Below are 16,109 nucleotides of genomic sequence, written 5' to 3' on the forward strand. Positions count from 1 at the left end.
GTACTAACACATGTCATGCACCTGTGCCCGCACAGGAAAGGTACCGTAGAGCGACCGTTGTTGCGGCCATGGGCAGGGCCGTTTTGTTGGAGCCAGTAGTCACGGGTATCTCTCTCTCTCTCTCAGCATCCGGGAACGGAGCATCGTTGTCGACGGGCGGCATGGACGAAAGAAAAAGGAAAAGAAGCACGGATCACGTGGGCCCCGCACGCGACTTATCCAACTGCACCGCGCGTCTGTCTAGCCTCCCTCTCTCTCTCTCGTGCATGCACTTGTCGCCTCAGGACCGTTTGATCCGGTTATGGAAATAGTATGATTCTGGAACAACTACTCTGGACCATTGGATTGAAATCGGACACATGACGAGCGACCGACCATCTGTGCACAGCAACCAGCGTCAGTGCCAAGTCCCAAGCCGCCTGCGCCTTTAAAAGCCCGGCCGAGGGCTCGTCAATATCAGCACAACCGCAGCAACGCAGGTAGCAACTGAAACCGACGCCAGCTCAAGTCTATAGGGTGAGTCACTACAGAGCAGTAGCCAAATCTTCTACCTAGTTAGCTCTCTCTCTAGTAGCTACATCCTTCAGCTAGCCAAATCCCAGGCATGGACGGAAAGAAGAAGCCCACTGCTGCGGCTGGGAGCTCCATCGTCGACGACCTCTTCGGCCCCAAGGACGGCGCCGCCGCCTCCTCCGCCGGCTACTTCAGCACCGTCTTCCCAACTCCATCCGGGGTATATATGCATCTTAATACTTTCCAGCTTAATCTTCGATCTTAATTTTGTGTGTGCGTTCGCCTTCAGTTCAAACTTTCTTTTCTTTCATTTTTTTCTTCTGCCGAAAAAAGGGCGAACATGCATGTGTACAACGTCCCTCTCACCCACCAAAATTACCACTAGCTCCAAGTCCATGGTTTGCCATTTTTTTTAATTCCAATAGGTTTCTTTCATTTTCTACTTTGGATGATTATTAGTTTTAGAAAAAAATTGATCAATTTCTTTACTAGAAAATGCATGGTCAAAGCATGGATTAAATAAATAAATCAGCATGGTACATGGATCATGCATATCGCTTCATGCGAGACGTAAACACTTTTGTTTACATCAAACACGTACGCATATAAATCACAGTACGTATATGTAGTATGTCACTTGGTACTACACTAGCTAGTTAGTAATCTACTCATTAGTTTATCCTCATGCATGCATGTACCTTTTTTTGTACATGCATGACGATATGATCCAAAACAATGGACTGGTGGTGTTATATCGTCTACGGACTACGGTGCATATACTTCATGTACATACATAGTACTATCAGAGGGGCATTTGTTCAGCACGTGTGTGATATTTTTGGTTGCTTAATTGGTCAACCACGTGCTTATTACGTGTGCATATATATATATATTGGTAATGGCAGGCGACGGGGAAAGATGCGTCACTCCGGGCAGCAGCAGCCGCTGGGAATAAATCATCGTCGGCAGGGCATCAGCAGCAAGGAAAGCAGCACGGGGGTTCACCCGAGTCGCCTTACTTCGGCTCCTCTTCCGTCCACTATGGCGGCCGGGACTTCTACGCCGGCGCCGAATCTCAGCGGCAGTATCCGGCCGCCGCTGCCGCACCGGCACCCAAGCACAAGGAAGACGGCGACACATCGGCAGCCACCCGGGGTGAGTGGTGGCAAGGTCGGTCCATCTCAACCTACCTCTCACCTACCATCCCTTTCCTAAAGTACTAGTAGTAGTATTGACTGTCTCTACGTTTTGACTAACTGAACCCGTTTTTTTCCCAGGTTCCCTCTACTACTAGCACTAGCAGGAAAGAGAGACTGGTGTGAGATGAGATATAAATAAAATGTACAGCTAGCTACCTCATAATAGCATGCTTCATCATCGTTATTTCACTGGGTGGAGAAGATGGTCAGTCCAGCGATCATCAGCTTAACTAATTATTAAGCTACTGTTATGTTAGAGCTTGTGTGTGTCTACCTAGTTGGGACATGGGTCCTCTCATGTGTGTACTACTGTGCTCTTGTAATATGCCTTCTCACACTAATATATGGTCGTGCGCTTGTATGTGTGTGCTATGGTTTTGCCTCTCCATCATCAAATTAGTCAGGCTTACTGAAAAAATCGAGCACACTGAATTCGCGTCTCCTTAATGGCATTATATTGTAGAGAAAAGTGTGCATGGCACCCCAGCTTTGTCGAAAGTCATAAATAGATTGTCTTATGTATCTCTACGGGAGTTGGTGTTTGTAGGTTATCAAATGTGGTTTCGTCCCCCCTTGTTTGTGGAATAATCTAAATTAAATCGACGCTTTACTTTCTCTGTCCTACTTAAAACTATGTTATGTATTAACTCAATCAAATCCTACCAAAACCATGTGTTGCATTAACTTTTTTTCCGGAATATTACAGCACAAAATTATCACGATACACTAAGCCATGTGCGCAACAAGGCATGGAAGTGATCACGGAGCAGACAGATGGGGCTGCTCATCCCACCATGGCCTAGTCTAACTCTCTGGGATAATGTTCCTTCTTGCGTGGCGGCGGCCCTGGCCCAAAGATGCGCTTCGTCCTTGATTATAGAGCATAGGCACGAGACTGATGGTCGGTCACCGTCAAAGACACAACCGTTCCGATGCTTCCAAAGCCACCATGCGGTGAGGATGATGAGGGAGGCCAGTCCTTTGCGAGCGGCGGTGGGCGGCATTGGTGCAAGATGCAGCCCACCAAGCATGGAACTCGATATCCTCATAATCAAATCAACCAAATCTTACTTAAACTTCAACTAAATCAAAATTGTCCTTACTTTCCTCTATACATACCCAAATCATGTAATTTTACCGAAATCTCAACCAAATCAAAAAAATTCTTCCCATCCCCTACCCATACTCATATGAAATCAAACTTAGCAAAATCTAGAATATGATGTGTGTCGGATTCCGGGCTCCGCAGACCCAAGAAAGGTTCGAACTCAGGGGCATTTGCGAAGAACTCAACCTCTCTAGCCGATCGACTCGCTGCTCTCATGACCTAGCTCGATGAACCGGGAGGAAATGGACACGGCAGTTTACCCAGGTTCGGGCCACCTTGCGGTGTAAAACCCTACTCCTGCTTTGTGGTGGATTAGCCTCGCGGGGGCTGAGGATGAACTAGTACAAGGGGAAGAACAGCCTCAAGAGGCTTGTTCTTCTGATGAGCTCTGGGGATTCGGTCTCGGGGAGGGGGGGGGTCTGATCCCTTCTATGGTGGTGGCTAGGCTATATTTATAGTGGCCTCGGTCCTCTTCCCCCAAAACTTAGGCGGGAAGGGATCCCACAGTGGACAATTTTGAAAGGGGACAAGTAGTACATCTTATGCTGACGAAAGGTGATCTTCGCCTGCAAAGCTTCTGATCGTTACGTCGTGGTGGGCTCGACGATGACATACATCCTATCGTTCTGGCGGTCCTCGTCTTGTTGCATGTAAACGGCAACCTTTGGTTGATTCCTTGGGACTCTGCATCTGCGCTTGCCTCCTTAGCACCAAAGAGAAAACCTGCCGCTCTGTGCCCGCTAGCGCGCGTCTGGCCTTGGTCGTCATGGCTGATGTCGCCTCAGCCTCATGAGGTGAGGGCTTCCATAGAAATCTTTGCTCCTCAGGAGGCCAGCTGGGGAGGCCGCTCCTTCAGGAGGTCTTGATGTCGTCCACCTCGCGAGGCTTGGCCCCTCGCGAGGGTCTTGTCTTACCGCTGCCGAAGATGGGCCGTACCAGGCGTTGATGGAGCCACATCGTGGGCTGTAGGCAGGCAAGTCTGGGTACCCTGGTTCCCAGAACGCCGACAGTAACCCCGGGCCCAAGGTGCGCTCGCACTTGGCTTCGAGGCGAAGCCAAAGGGCAAGTGCGGAGCGCTGCAGGCCCCAATCGCATGCGGACCGAGTCGACGTGTGGCGCTTGATAAGACGTGGGCGCCTCCGCTTCCCCACGCTGCCTCGACAACCGTCTGATTTGACAAATGTCTGTTGCGAGCGCAACCTCACCATCATTGTCCGCTGCGCTCATCCTTTTCTCCCTTCTTTCCTTGTGAGCTTGTGCGCCCTTCTCCAGACGATGCACCCCACCCTTCTTCCTTCGCAGCCATGGCTCCAAGATCAAAGAAGAAGGGGGGAGTCCGCATGCCCGAGGATCCCTTGCCGGGGTTGGAGCCTGCGCTGGACCTGTCGATAGTGATCAACCAGGAAGGGTTGGACAAGGTCTGCCTGTCCCTCGCGGTCGATTCCAACGAGTGGAAGGCGACGAAGTCCTGGCCTGCCTCTCGAGCTTTGATTGAGATGGGAGCCACCGAGATTCCTCTTCATCTTCATGCCCTCTCGGCCGACCTGATCCCTCCGTTCTCCGATTTCTTCAACGTCGTGCTCTCACATTACCAGATCAGCCATTGCACCTGGATCCCGCCTCCGTCGTCCTCCTTTCCATCCTCGCCTTCTTGTGCGAGGCCCTCGTGGGCATTGCCCCATCCGTGGCCTTGCTCCTCCACTTCTTCTCGCTCCATCTTGTCGATAACCGGCAACACTCCGGGTGCGTGGCGTTCCACGCGGTGGCGGCTGGCTCCGGCATCGACTTCACGTTCCGCACGGACACCACGGGATTCCGGAAGTGGTGGGTGTATGTGGATGCCACCGTGCTCAGCCCCCCTGCTCCTTCTTCCGACCGCGCCGGCGATTCCAAGCTTCGGCTGGGGGCATGTGGAGCTGGCTGACCGTCGGCTTGGGCGCGTATGGTCCAGGTTGGGCAAGCTGAGCGAGGCAGGGGTGATGACACCGATGGTAGCAAGGGAGTTCATCCGGCGGCACATCGCACCGCTGAAGTGCCATTCGTGCCCAACGTGGACCTTCACGGGCCCCAAAGATCCCATGAGGCTTCGGGTGACTTCGCTTCCCTTCAAGACGTTGGGCACCATGCTTGAGCTCCTGACAGGCGACCCAGCTCCTGTCGCGCTCCCTGCTGAGGGGGGCCTCCTCTTGTACCACTGCTCGAATGGAGAAGCCTTCGTCAGGCAGATGCCGCCCTTCGACGAGTGGGGGCTGCTCCCCGCGGGCCACGAGGGGCCTCGTGAGAATTCTGTAGTGGTGGCGCCCGTGCTTGCCCTTCAAACGGTAGTGGGAATGTAAGCGGTGCCGATTGATCCCGAGGCGGCCCCAGAAGGTCGGGCACCTCCCGATGCTCCAGAGGCTTCCCTTGGAAAGATGCCGCCAGATGCTCCTGAGGCGACTCCCCGCGGTCCTGAGAGCAGTGCAATGGGAGCCGCTTCCACGGCCGCGATCATCTCCCCGCCTCTGGGGGCAGCACACCCCTTCCCAGCGCGTCTCCTCCGGCTGTCGGGGTCTCCCACAAGAGGAGGTTCGGGAGCTGCCGAGGTGTCGCCCCGTGGGCCCTGAAACAGATGATATGGATAGCCATTGATGAGTAAGTACCTTGACCCTTTTGGGTTCTTGCGCGGCGGGCTCCTTCCCGACGTTTGCCCTTTAGGCTCCCTCCTGGTATCGCGACGAGCCCGCTCGCGACGCATCCTTTGGGGGCTCCGGAGCCGGCCGCGGCCCTAGCCCCCTGAAGCAGGTGACTGCCCGAGAGGCGGTGCCAACCCAAGAGTTGAAGTCGCCGGAGAAGGATTGCGAGCCTGCTCCTCCGGTGCGTTACCACCAGAGCAGCTCCCGCAGCGTGGGGGCCGTGCCTTGGGCCCTTCAGATGATCCTCGCGAGCGATTGGGCGTCCCACGCGGTGGCTTCGTCCTCGAGCGGCGGAGCTGCACCCCGCAGCACGGAGCCCGAAGTCCGCAGGATGACCGGAGAGGCTCCGGCCACTGAGCCCTTGCCAAGGGCGGGCGAGTCGTCCTGCACCCCTTCAGCAGGTCATGGCGCAAAAGAGAGGCCCGTCCGAGTGGTGGAGCTCACGCGCGGGCGATCATCGTCTGCCACAACCTTTTCCAGGTAGCGGCAGTGCGCTAGGCCTGCTTGGGGCAGAACTTGCTGATGTCGACTCTCGCCTTGAGGCAGAAAACCTCCGCCTGGCACGCGAGTGGCATCAGCTGAAGGTCGCGATCAATCTGGCGCGCTTGCAGCATGAGCGCACCCACGCAGATGTCGAGGGGTCTCTTACGGCTTCTCGGGAGTCCTGCATCTGTGCCCAGGAGGAGGCCCGAGCTGCGGAGCAGCATCGCGAGGCGTCCGAGGAGCGGGAGATGGAGCTTCGAGTCTTGAATGCTAATTTTGAGTGACAGGTCCGAGTGCGCAAGGCCGGCCATGCAGTGCAGCCAAGCGGGGCCCCTGCCGATGCGACTGAGGCTCAGGGTCGCGAGGAGGCGCTGGCACTCGAGGCGTTGGTGCAAAGCTTGGAGCACGATCGATTGGAGGTGATGGAGCCCATAGTAACTTCGGTCGAGGACACCCTTGCTTCTCGGGAAGCAAAGATTCAGCTAGAGGTCGACCAGAAGGTGGCGGAGGTCCGCCAATCCCTTGTCGCGGAATTATTACCGGAAGTTGGGGCTTCAGGAGACCCGCTTTAAGCAACGGATGGCCAAGCTGAAAGGCAAAGCCGATGCTCTCCAAGCCCAGCTTGCCGCAGCGGAGCGGCATGGGAAGGCCGCCGAAGAAGCATGAGTCGCCGCCGAGGCCGAGCTGTCTTCTCTTTGGCAGCAGGTCGCTGGCGTCTCGTCCTTTGTGGAGAGGGTGTCGGACGATGCGAACCACTGTCGAACTCTGCAACAAGAGCGCTCCAAGATGCTTGATGACCTGTGAGTGAGGGCCAACCGCGCCATGGACACCATCAGCGAAGGGAGCATCGCCCGCCCGCACAAGGCCGACGACGCCGGCTACCTGCACTTCTTTACCCAAGTCGTGACCTGCTGATACGTCTCCAACGTATCTATAATTTTTGATTGCTCCCTGCTATTATATTACCCGTTTTGGATGTTTATGGGCTTTACTTTACACTTTTATATCATTTTTGGGACTAACCTATTAACTGGAGGCCCAGCCCAAATTGATGTTTCTTGCCTATTTCAGTGTTTCGAAGAAAAGGAATATCAAACGGAGTCCAAACGGAATGAAACCTTCGGGAGAGTTATTTTTGGAACGGAAGAAATCCAGGAGACTTGGAGTGCACATAAGGGAAGCAACAAGGAAGCCACGAGGCAGGGAGGCGCGCCCTACCCCCTAGGCACGCCCCCACCCTCGTGGGCCCCTCGTGGCTCCCCTGACTGACTTCTTTCGCCTATATATGTCCATATACCCTAAATGTTGGAAATATGCCCTAGAGGCAATAATAAATTGGTTATTATTATATTTCCTTGTTCATGATAATCGTTTATTATCCATGCTATAATTGTATTGATAGGAAACTCAGATACATGTGCGGGTACATAGACAACACCATGTCCCTAGTAAGCCTCTAGTTGACTAGCTCGTTGATCAATAGATGGTTATGGTTTCCTGACCATGGACATTGGATGTCGTTGATAACGGGATCACATCATTAGGAGAATGATGTGATGGACACGACCCAATCCTAAGCCTAGCACAAAGATCGTGTAGTTCGTATGCTAAAGATTTTCTAATGTCAAGTATTATTTCCTTAGACCATGATATTGTGCAACTCCCGGATACCATAGGAATGCTTTGGGCGTACCAAACGTCACAACATAACTGGGTGGCTATAAAGGTGCACTACGGGTATCTCCGAAAGTGTTTGTTGGGTTGGCACGAATCGAGACTGGGATTTGTCACTCCGGATGACGGAGAGGTATCTCTGGGCCCACTCGGTAGGACATCATCATAATGTGCACAATGTGACCAAGGGGTTGATCACGGGATGATGTGTTACGGAACGAGTAAAGAGACTTGTCAGTAACGAGATTGAACAAGGTATCGGCATACCGATGATCGAATCTCGGGCAAGTACAATACCGCTGGACAAAGGGAATTGTATACGGGATCGATTGAGTCCTTGACATCATGGTTCATACGATGAGATCATAGTGGAACATGTGGGAGCCAACATGGGTATCCAGATCCCGCTGTTGGTTATTGACCGGAGAACGTCTCGGTCATGTCTGCATGGTTCCCGAACCCGTAGGGTCTACACACTTAAGGTTCGATGACGCTAGGGTTATAGGGAATAGATATACGTGGTTAGCAAATGTTGTTCGGAGTCCCGGATGAGATCCCGAACGTTACGAGGAGTTCCGGAATGGTCCGGAGGTAAAGATTTATATATGGAAAGTTGTTGTTCGGGTTCCGGGAAAAGTTCGGTTTTTTCCGGTATTGTACCGGGAAGCTTCCGGAAGGTTCCGGAGGATTTCGGAGGGGTCTAGAGGTCCGGAAAATGTTCCACCACGTCCAATACAGCAGCATGGGCTGTAAAGGGGCACCCTAGCCTTAATGGGCCAGGGGCAGCAGCCCCCCAAGGCCCATGCGCATGGGAGAGGGGAAACCCTAAAGGGGAGGGCCTCCACTTGACTTGGGAGGCACTCCTCCCCCCCTTGGCCGCCGCCCCAACCCTAGCTGGGATCTTGGGGGGCGCCCCCCCTCTCTCCCCACCTATAAATAGTGGAGGGGTGGGAGGGCAGCCGCACCCCAAGTTCTGGCGCAGCCCTCCCCCTCTCCCAAGTCCTCCTCCTCTCCCGCGGTGCTTGGCGAAGCCCTGCAGGATTGCCACGCTCCTCCACCACCACCACGCCATCGTGCTGCTGCTGGACGGAGTCTTTCCCAACTTATCCCTCTCTCCTTGCTGGATCAAGGCATGGGAGACGTCACCGGGCTGCATGTGTGTTGAACGCGGAGGTGCCGTCCGTTCGGCACTAGGATCTCCGGTGATTTGGATCACGACGAGTACAACTCCTTCAACCCCGTTGTCTTAAACGCTTCCGCTTAGCGATCTACAAGGGTATGTAGATGTACTCTCCTTCCCCTCGTTGCTGGTTTCTCCATAGATGGATCTTGGTGAGTCGTAGGAAAATTTTGAATTTCTGCTACGTTCACCAACAGTGGCATCATGAGCTAGGTCTATTGCGTAGTTTCTATGCACGAGTAGAACACAAAGTAGTTGTGGGTGTTGATTTTGTTCAATATGCTTACCGTTACTAGTCCAATCTTGATTCGGCGGCATTGTGGGATGAAGCGGCCCGGACCGACCTTACACGTACTCTTACATGAGACAGGTTCCACCGACTGACATGCACTTGTTGCATAAGGTGGCTAGCGGGTGCCAGTCTCTCCCACTTTAGTCGGATCGGATTCGATGAAAAGGGTCCTTGCGAAGGGTAAATAGCAATTGACATATCACGTTGTGTTTTTTGCATAGGTAAGAAACGTTCTTGCTAGAAACCCATAGCAGCCACGTAAAACATGCAAACAACAATTAGAGGACGTCTAACTTGTTTTTGCAGGGTATGCTATGTGATGTGATATGGCCAAAAAGGAATGTGATGAATGATATGTGATGTATGAGATTGATCATGTTCTTGTAATAGGAATCACGACTTGCATGTCGATGAATATGACAACCAGCAGGAGCCATAGGAGTTGTCTTTATTTATTGTATGACCTGCGTGTCACTGAACAACGCCATGTAATTACTTTACTTTATTGCTAAACCGTTAGCCATAGTAGTAGAAGTAATAGTTGGCAAGACAACTTCATGGAGACACGATGATGGAGATCATGATGATGGAGATCATGGTGTTATGCCAGTGACGATGATGATCATGGAGCCCCGAAGATGGAGATCAAAAGGAGCAAAATGATATTGGCCATATCATGTCACTTTTTGATTGCATGTGATGTTTATCATGTTTATGCATCTTATTTGCTTAGAACGACGGTAGTAAATAAGATGATCCCTCATTAAAATTTCAAGAAAGTGTTCCCCCTAACTGTGCACCGTTGTGAAAGTTCGTCGTTTCGAAGCACCACGTGATGATCGGGTGTGATAGATTCTAACGTTCACATACAACGGGTGTAAGCCAGATTTACACACGCAAAACACTTAGGTTGACTTGACGAGCCTAGCATGTACAGACATGGCCTCGGAACACAAGAGACCGAAAGGTCGAGCATGAGTCATATAGTAGATATGATCAACATGAAGATGTTCACTGATGATGACTAGTCCGTCTCACGTGATGATCGGACACGGCCTAGTTGACTCGGATCATGTAATCACTTAGATGACTAGAGGGATGTCTATCTGAGTGGGAGTTCATAAGATGAACTCAATTATCCTGAACATAGTCAAAAGATTTTTGCAAATTATGTCGTAGCTCACGCTTTAGTTCTACTGTTTTTAGATATGTTCCTAGAGAAAATTTAGTTGAAAGTTGACAGTAGCAATTATGCGGACAGTAGAAGGCTTATGTCCTTAATGCACCACTCGGTGTGCTGGACCTCGAACGTCGTCTCTGGATGTTGCGAACATTTGACATACACGTTTTGATAACTACGTGATAGTTCAGTTAAACGGTTTAGAGTTGAGGCACCAAAGACGATTTTGAAATGTCGCGGAACATATGAGATGTTTCGAGGGCTGAAATTGGGATTTTAGGCTCGTGCCCATGTCAAGAGGTATAAGACCTCCGACAATTTTCTTAGCCTTGAAACTAAGGGAGAAAAGCTCAATCGTTGAGCTTGTGCTCAGATTGTCTGAGTACAACAATCACTTGAATCGAGTGGGAGTTGATCTTCTAGATGAGATAGTGATGTTTCTCCAAAGTCATTACCACCAAGCTGCTAGAGCTTCGTGATGAACTATAACATATCAGGGATAGAAATGATGATCCTTGAGATATTCACGATGTTTGACACCGCGAAAGTAGAAATCAAGAAGGAGCATCAATTGTTGATGGTTGGTGAAACCACTAGTTTCAAGAAGGGCAAGGGCAAGAAGGGACACTTCATGAAACGGCAAATCAGCTGCTGCTCTATTGAAGAAACCCAAGGTTGAACCCAAACCCGAGACTAAGTGCTTCTGTGATAAGGGGAACAGCCACTAGAGCAGAATTACCCTAGATACTTGGTAGATGAGAAGGCTGGCAAGGTCAATAAAAGTATATTAGATATATATATTATGTTAATGTGTACTTTACTAGTACTCCTAGTAGCACCAGGGTATTAGATACCGGTTCGGTTGCTAAGTGTTAGTAACTCGAAATAAAAGCTACGGAATAAACGGAGACTAGCTGAAGGTGTGCTGACGATATGTGTTGGAAGTGTTTCCAATGTTGATGTGATCAAGCATCGCACGCTCCCTCTACCATCGAGATTGGTGTTAAACCTAAATAATTGTTATTTGGTGTTTGCGTTGAGCATAGACATGATTGGATTATGTCTATCGCAATACGGTTATTCATTTAAGGAGAATACTGGTTACTCTATTTATTTGAATAATACCTTCAATGGTCTTGCACCTAAAGGAATGGTTTATTGAATCTTGATCACAGTGATACACATTTTCATGCCAAAAGATATAAGATAGTAATGATAGTACCACTTACTTGTGGCACTGCCATGTAAGTCATATTGGTGTAAAACGCATGAAGAAGCTCCATGTTGATGGATCTTTGGACTCACTCGTTTTTGAAAAGTTTGAGACATGCGAACCATGTCTATTGGTGTATACGCATGAAGAAACTCCATGCAGATGGATCGTTTGGACTCACTTGATTTTGGATCACTTGAGATATGCAAATCATACCACATGGGCAAGATGACTGAAGAGCCTCGTTTTCAGTAAGATGGAACAAGATAGCAACTTGTTGGAAGTAACACATTTTGATGTGTGCAGTCCAATAAGTGCTGAGGCACGCAATGGATATTGTTATGTTCTTACTTCACGGATGATTTGAGTAGATACTGAGGATATTTACTTGATCTGAATTATTGAATGGTTCAAGTAATTTCAGAGTGAAGTTGAAGATCATCGTAACAAGAGGATAAAATATCTATGATATGATCATGGAGATGAGTATCTGAGTTACGAGCTTTGGCACGCAATTAAGACATTGTGGAAATTGTTTGACAATTAATACCGCCTGGAACACCATAGTGTGATGGTGTGTCCGAACATCATAGTTTCAGCCTATTGGATATATATGGTGCGTACCATGATGTCTCTCATCGAATTACCACTATCGTTCATGGGTTAGGCATTAGAGACAACCACACTCACTTTAATAGGGCACCACATAATTCCGTTGAAACGACACCGTTTGAACTATGGTTTGGAGAAACCTAAGTTGTCATTTCTTAAAAGTTTGGGGCTGCGACGCTTATGTGAAAAAGTTTCAGGTTGATAAGCTCGAACCCAAAGCGGATAAAATACATCTTCATAGGACACCCCAAAACAGTTGGGTATACCTCCTAATTCAGACCCGGAAGCAAAAGATTGTTTCTAGAAATGGGTCCTTTCTCGAGGAAAAGTTTCTCTCGAAAGAATTGAGTGGGAGGATGGTGGAGACTTGATGAGGTTGTGGAACCATCACTTCAACTAGTGTGTAGCAGGGCACAGGAGTTGTTCCTGTAGCACCTACACCTATTGAAGTAGAAGCTTATGATAGTGATCATGAAACTTCGGATCAAGTCACTACCAAACCTCATAGGTCGACAAGGATGCGTACTGCTTCAGAGTGGTACGTAATCCTGTCTTGGAGGTCATGTTGCTAGACAACAATGAACCTATGAGCTATGGAGAAGCGATAGTGGGCCCATATTCCGATAAGTGGTTAGAAGCCATGAAATCCGAGATAGGATCCATGTATCAAAACAAAGCATGGACTTTGGTGGACTTGCCCGATGATCGGCAAGCCATTGAGATAAATGGATCTTTAAGAAGAAGACGGACGTGGACGGTAATGTCACCGTCTATGAAGCTCGACTTGTGGCGAAGAGTTTTTCACAAGTTCAAGGAAGTTGACTACGATGAGATTTTGTCATCCGTAGCGATGCTTGAGTCCGTCGGAATCATGTTAGCATTAGCTGCATTTATGAAATCTGGCAGATGGATGTCAAAATGAGTTTCCTTACCAGTTTTCGTAAGGAAAGGTTGTATGTGATACAACCAGAAGGTTTTGACAAATCCTGAAAGACGCTAACAAGTATGCAAAGCTCCATCAATCCTTCTAAGGATTGGGGTAAGCATCTCGGAGTTGGAATGTACGCTTTGATGAGATGATCAAAAATTTATGAGAAACTTGTATTTCCAAAGGAGTGAGTGGGAGCACTATAGAATTTCTGATGAGTATATGTTGTTGACATATTGTTGATCGGAAATGATGTAGAATTTCTGGAAAGCATATAGAGTTATTTGAAAGGTGTTTTCAATAGAAAACCTGGATTAAGCTGCTTGAACATTTAGCATCAAGATCTATGAGGATAGATCAAAAACCGCTAAATGGTACTTCAAATGAGCACATACCTTGACATGATCTTGAAGGTGTGCAAGATGGATCAGTCAAGAAGGAGTTCTTGCCTGAGTTGTAAGGTATGAAGTTAAGAGTTAAAGCTCGACCACGGCAGAAGAGAGAGAAAGGACGAAGGTCCTCCCCTATGCTTCAGACGTAGGCTCTATACTATGCTATGCTGTGTACCGCACCGGAAGTGTGCCTTGCCATGAGTCAGTCAAGGGGTACAGGAATGATCCAGGAACGAATCACTGGACAGCAGTCAAAATTGTCCTTGGAGTAAATAAGGACATGTTTCTCGATTATGGAGGTGATAAAGAGTTCGGCGTAAAGGGTTACGTCGAGGCAAGCTTTAACACCTATCCGAGTGACTGCAAACCGGATAGGTATAGTGGAGCAACCATTTGGAATAGCTTCAAGTGGAGCGTGGAAGCAGCATTTACAATATGACCTAGAGATTTGCGAAGTACACACAGATCTGAATGTTGCAGACCCGTTGACTAAAACCTCTCTCACAAGCAAAACATGATCAAACCCCAGAACTCATTGAGTCTTAATCACATAGTGATGTGAACTAGTTTAGTGACACTCGTAAACTCTTTGGATGTTGGTCACATGGCGATGTGACCTATCAATGTTAATCACATGGCGATGTGAACTAGATTATTGACTCTAGTGCAAGTGGGAGACTGTTGGAAATATGCCCTAGAGGCAATAATAAATTGGTTATTATTATATTTCCTTGTTCATGATAATCGTTTATTATCCATGCTATAATTGTATTGATAGGAAACTCAGATACATGTGTGGGTACATAGACAACACCATGTCCCTAGTAAGCCTCTAGTTGACTATCTCGTTGATCATGGACATTGGATGTCGTTGATAACGGGATCACATCATTAGGAGAATGATGTGACGGACAAGACCCAATCCTAAGCCTAGCACAAAGATCGTGTAGTTCGTATGCTAAAGCTTTTGTAATGTCAAGTATTATTTCCTTAGACCATGAGATTGTGCAACTCTCGGATACCATAGGAATGCTTTGGGTGTACCAAACATCACAACGTAACTGGGTGGCTATAAAGGTGCACTACGGGTATCTCCGAAAGTGTCTGTTGGGTTGGCACAAATCGAGACTTGGATTTGTCACTCCGGTTGACGGAGAGGTATCTCTGGGCCCACTCGATAGGACATCATCATAATGTGCACAATGTGACCAAGGGGTTGATCATGGATGATGTGTTATGGAATGAGTAAAGAGACTTGCCGGTAACGAGATTGAACAAGGTATCGGCATACCGACGATAGAATCTCGGGCAAGTACAATACAGCTGGACAAAGGGAATTGTATACGGGATCGATTGAGTCCTTGACATCGTGGTTCATCCGATGAGATCATCGTGGAACATGTGGGAGCCAACATGGGTATCCAGATCCCGCTGTTGGTTATTGACCGGAGAACGTCTCGGTCATGTCTGCATGGTTCCCGAACCCGTAGGGTCTACACACTTAAGGTTCGATGACGCTAGGGTTATAGGGAATAGATATACGTGGTTACCGAATGTTGTTCGGAGTCCCGGATGAGATCCCGGACATCACAATGAGTTCCGGAATGGTCCAGAGGTAAAGATTTATATATGGAAAGTTGTTGTTCGGGTTCCGGGAAAAGTTCGGTTTTTTCCGGTATTGTACCGGGAAGCTTCCGGAAGGTTCCGGAGGATTCCGGAGGGGTCCAAAGGTCCGGAAAATGTTCCACCACGTCCAATACAGCAGCATGGTCTATAAAGGGGCGCCCTAGCCTTAATGGGCCAGGGGCACCAGCCCCCCCCCCCCAAGGCCCATGCGCTTGGGAGAGGGGAAACCCTAAAGGGGAGGGCCTCCACTTGACTTGGGAGGCACTCCTCCCCCCCTTGGCCGCCGCCCCAACCCTAGATGGGATCTAGGGGTGCCGTCCCCCTCTCTCCCCACCTATAAATATTGGAGGGGTGGGAGGGTAGCCGCACCCCAAGTTCTGGCGCAGCCCTTCCCCTCTCCCAAGTCTTCCTCCTCTCCCGCGGTGCTTGCCGAAGCCCTGCAGGATTGCCACGCTCCTCCACCACCACCACGCCATCGTGCTGCTGCTGGACGGAGTCTTCCCCAACCTCCCCCTCTCTCCTTGCTGGATCAAGGCATGGGAGACGTCACCGGGCTGCATGTGTGTTGAACGCGGAGGTGCCGTCCGTTCGGCACTAGGATCTTTGGTGATTTGGATGACGACGAGTACGACTCCTTCAACCCCGTTCTCTTGAACGCTTCCGCTTAGCGATCTACAAGGGTATGTAGATGTACTCTCCTTCCCCTCGTTGCTGGTTTCTCCATAGATGGATCTTGGTGACTCGCAGGAAAATTTTGAATTTCTGCTACGTTCACCAACACTAAAAACATCGAGGAGCATAATAGATCGGGAGTTTCGCCGCCGCAAGCCTCTGTAGCCACCAAAAACCTCTCGGGAGCCCGTTCCGGCACCCTGCCGGAGGGGGGATCCCTCACCGGTGGCCATCTTCATCATCCCAGTGCTCTCCATGATGAGGAGGGAGTAGTTCACCCTCGGGGCTGAGGGTATGTACCAGTAGCGATGTGTTTGATCTCTCTCTCTCTCTCGTGTTCTTGAGGTGATACGATCTTGATGTAT

At 49.6% G+C, this 16,109-nt stretch overlaps 1 protein-coding gene across 2 annotated transcripts; it reads left to right on the top strand.

Moving 5' to 3' along the window:
- Nucleotides 1-453: 453 nt before the first annotated feature.
- Nucleotides 454-2,234, top strand: LOC123041295 (uncharacterized). 2 transcript variants are annotated; one of them, XM_044463935.1, is made up of 3 exons: nucleotides 454-733; nucleotides 1,419-1,683; nucleotides 1,791-2,234. In XM_044463935.1, exons 1-3 carry the CDS (start codon nucleotides 605-607, stop codon nucleotides 1,805-1,807), a joined length of 411 nt encoding a protein of 136 aa, XP_044319870.1. In that variant the 5' UTR covers nucleotides 454-604; the 3' UTR covers nucleotides 1,808-2,234. The 2 variants fall into 2 exon arrangements, with proteins under 2 accessions (XP_044319870.1, XP_044319871.1); XM_044463936.1 differs by having other exon boundaries at nucleotides 1,419-1,668.
- The last annotated feature ends 13,875 nt before the right edge of the window (nucleotides 2,235-16,109 follow it).

This window comes from Triticum aestivum, chromosome 2B (genome assembly GCF_018294505.1).
Source record: "Triticum aestivum cultivar Chinese Spring chromosome 2B, IWGSC CS RefSeq v2.1, whole genome shotgun sequence".
NCBI lineage: Eukaryota > Viridiplantae > Streptophyta > Magnoliopsida > Poales > Poaceae > Triticum > Triticum aestivum.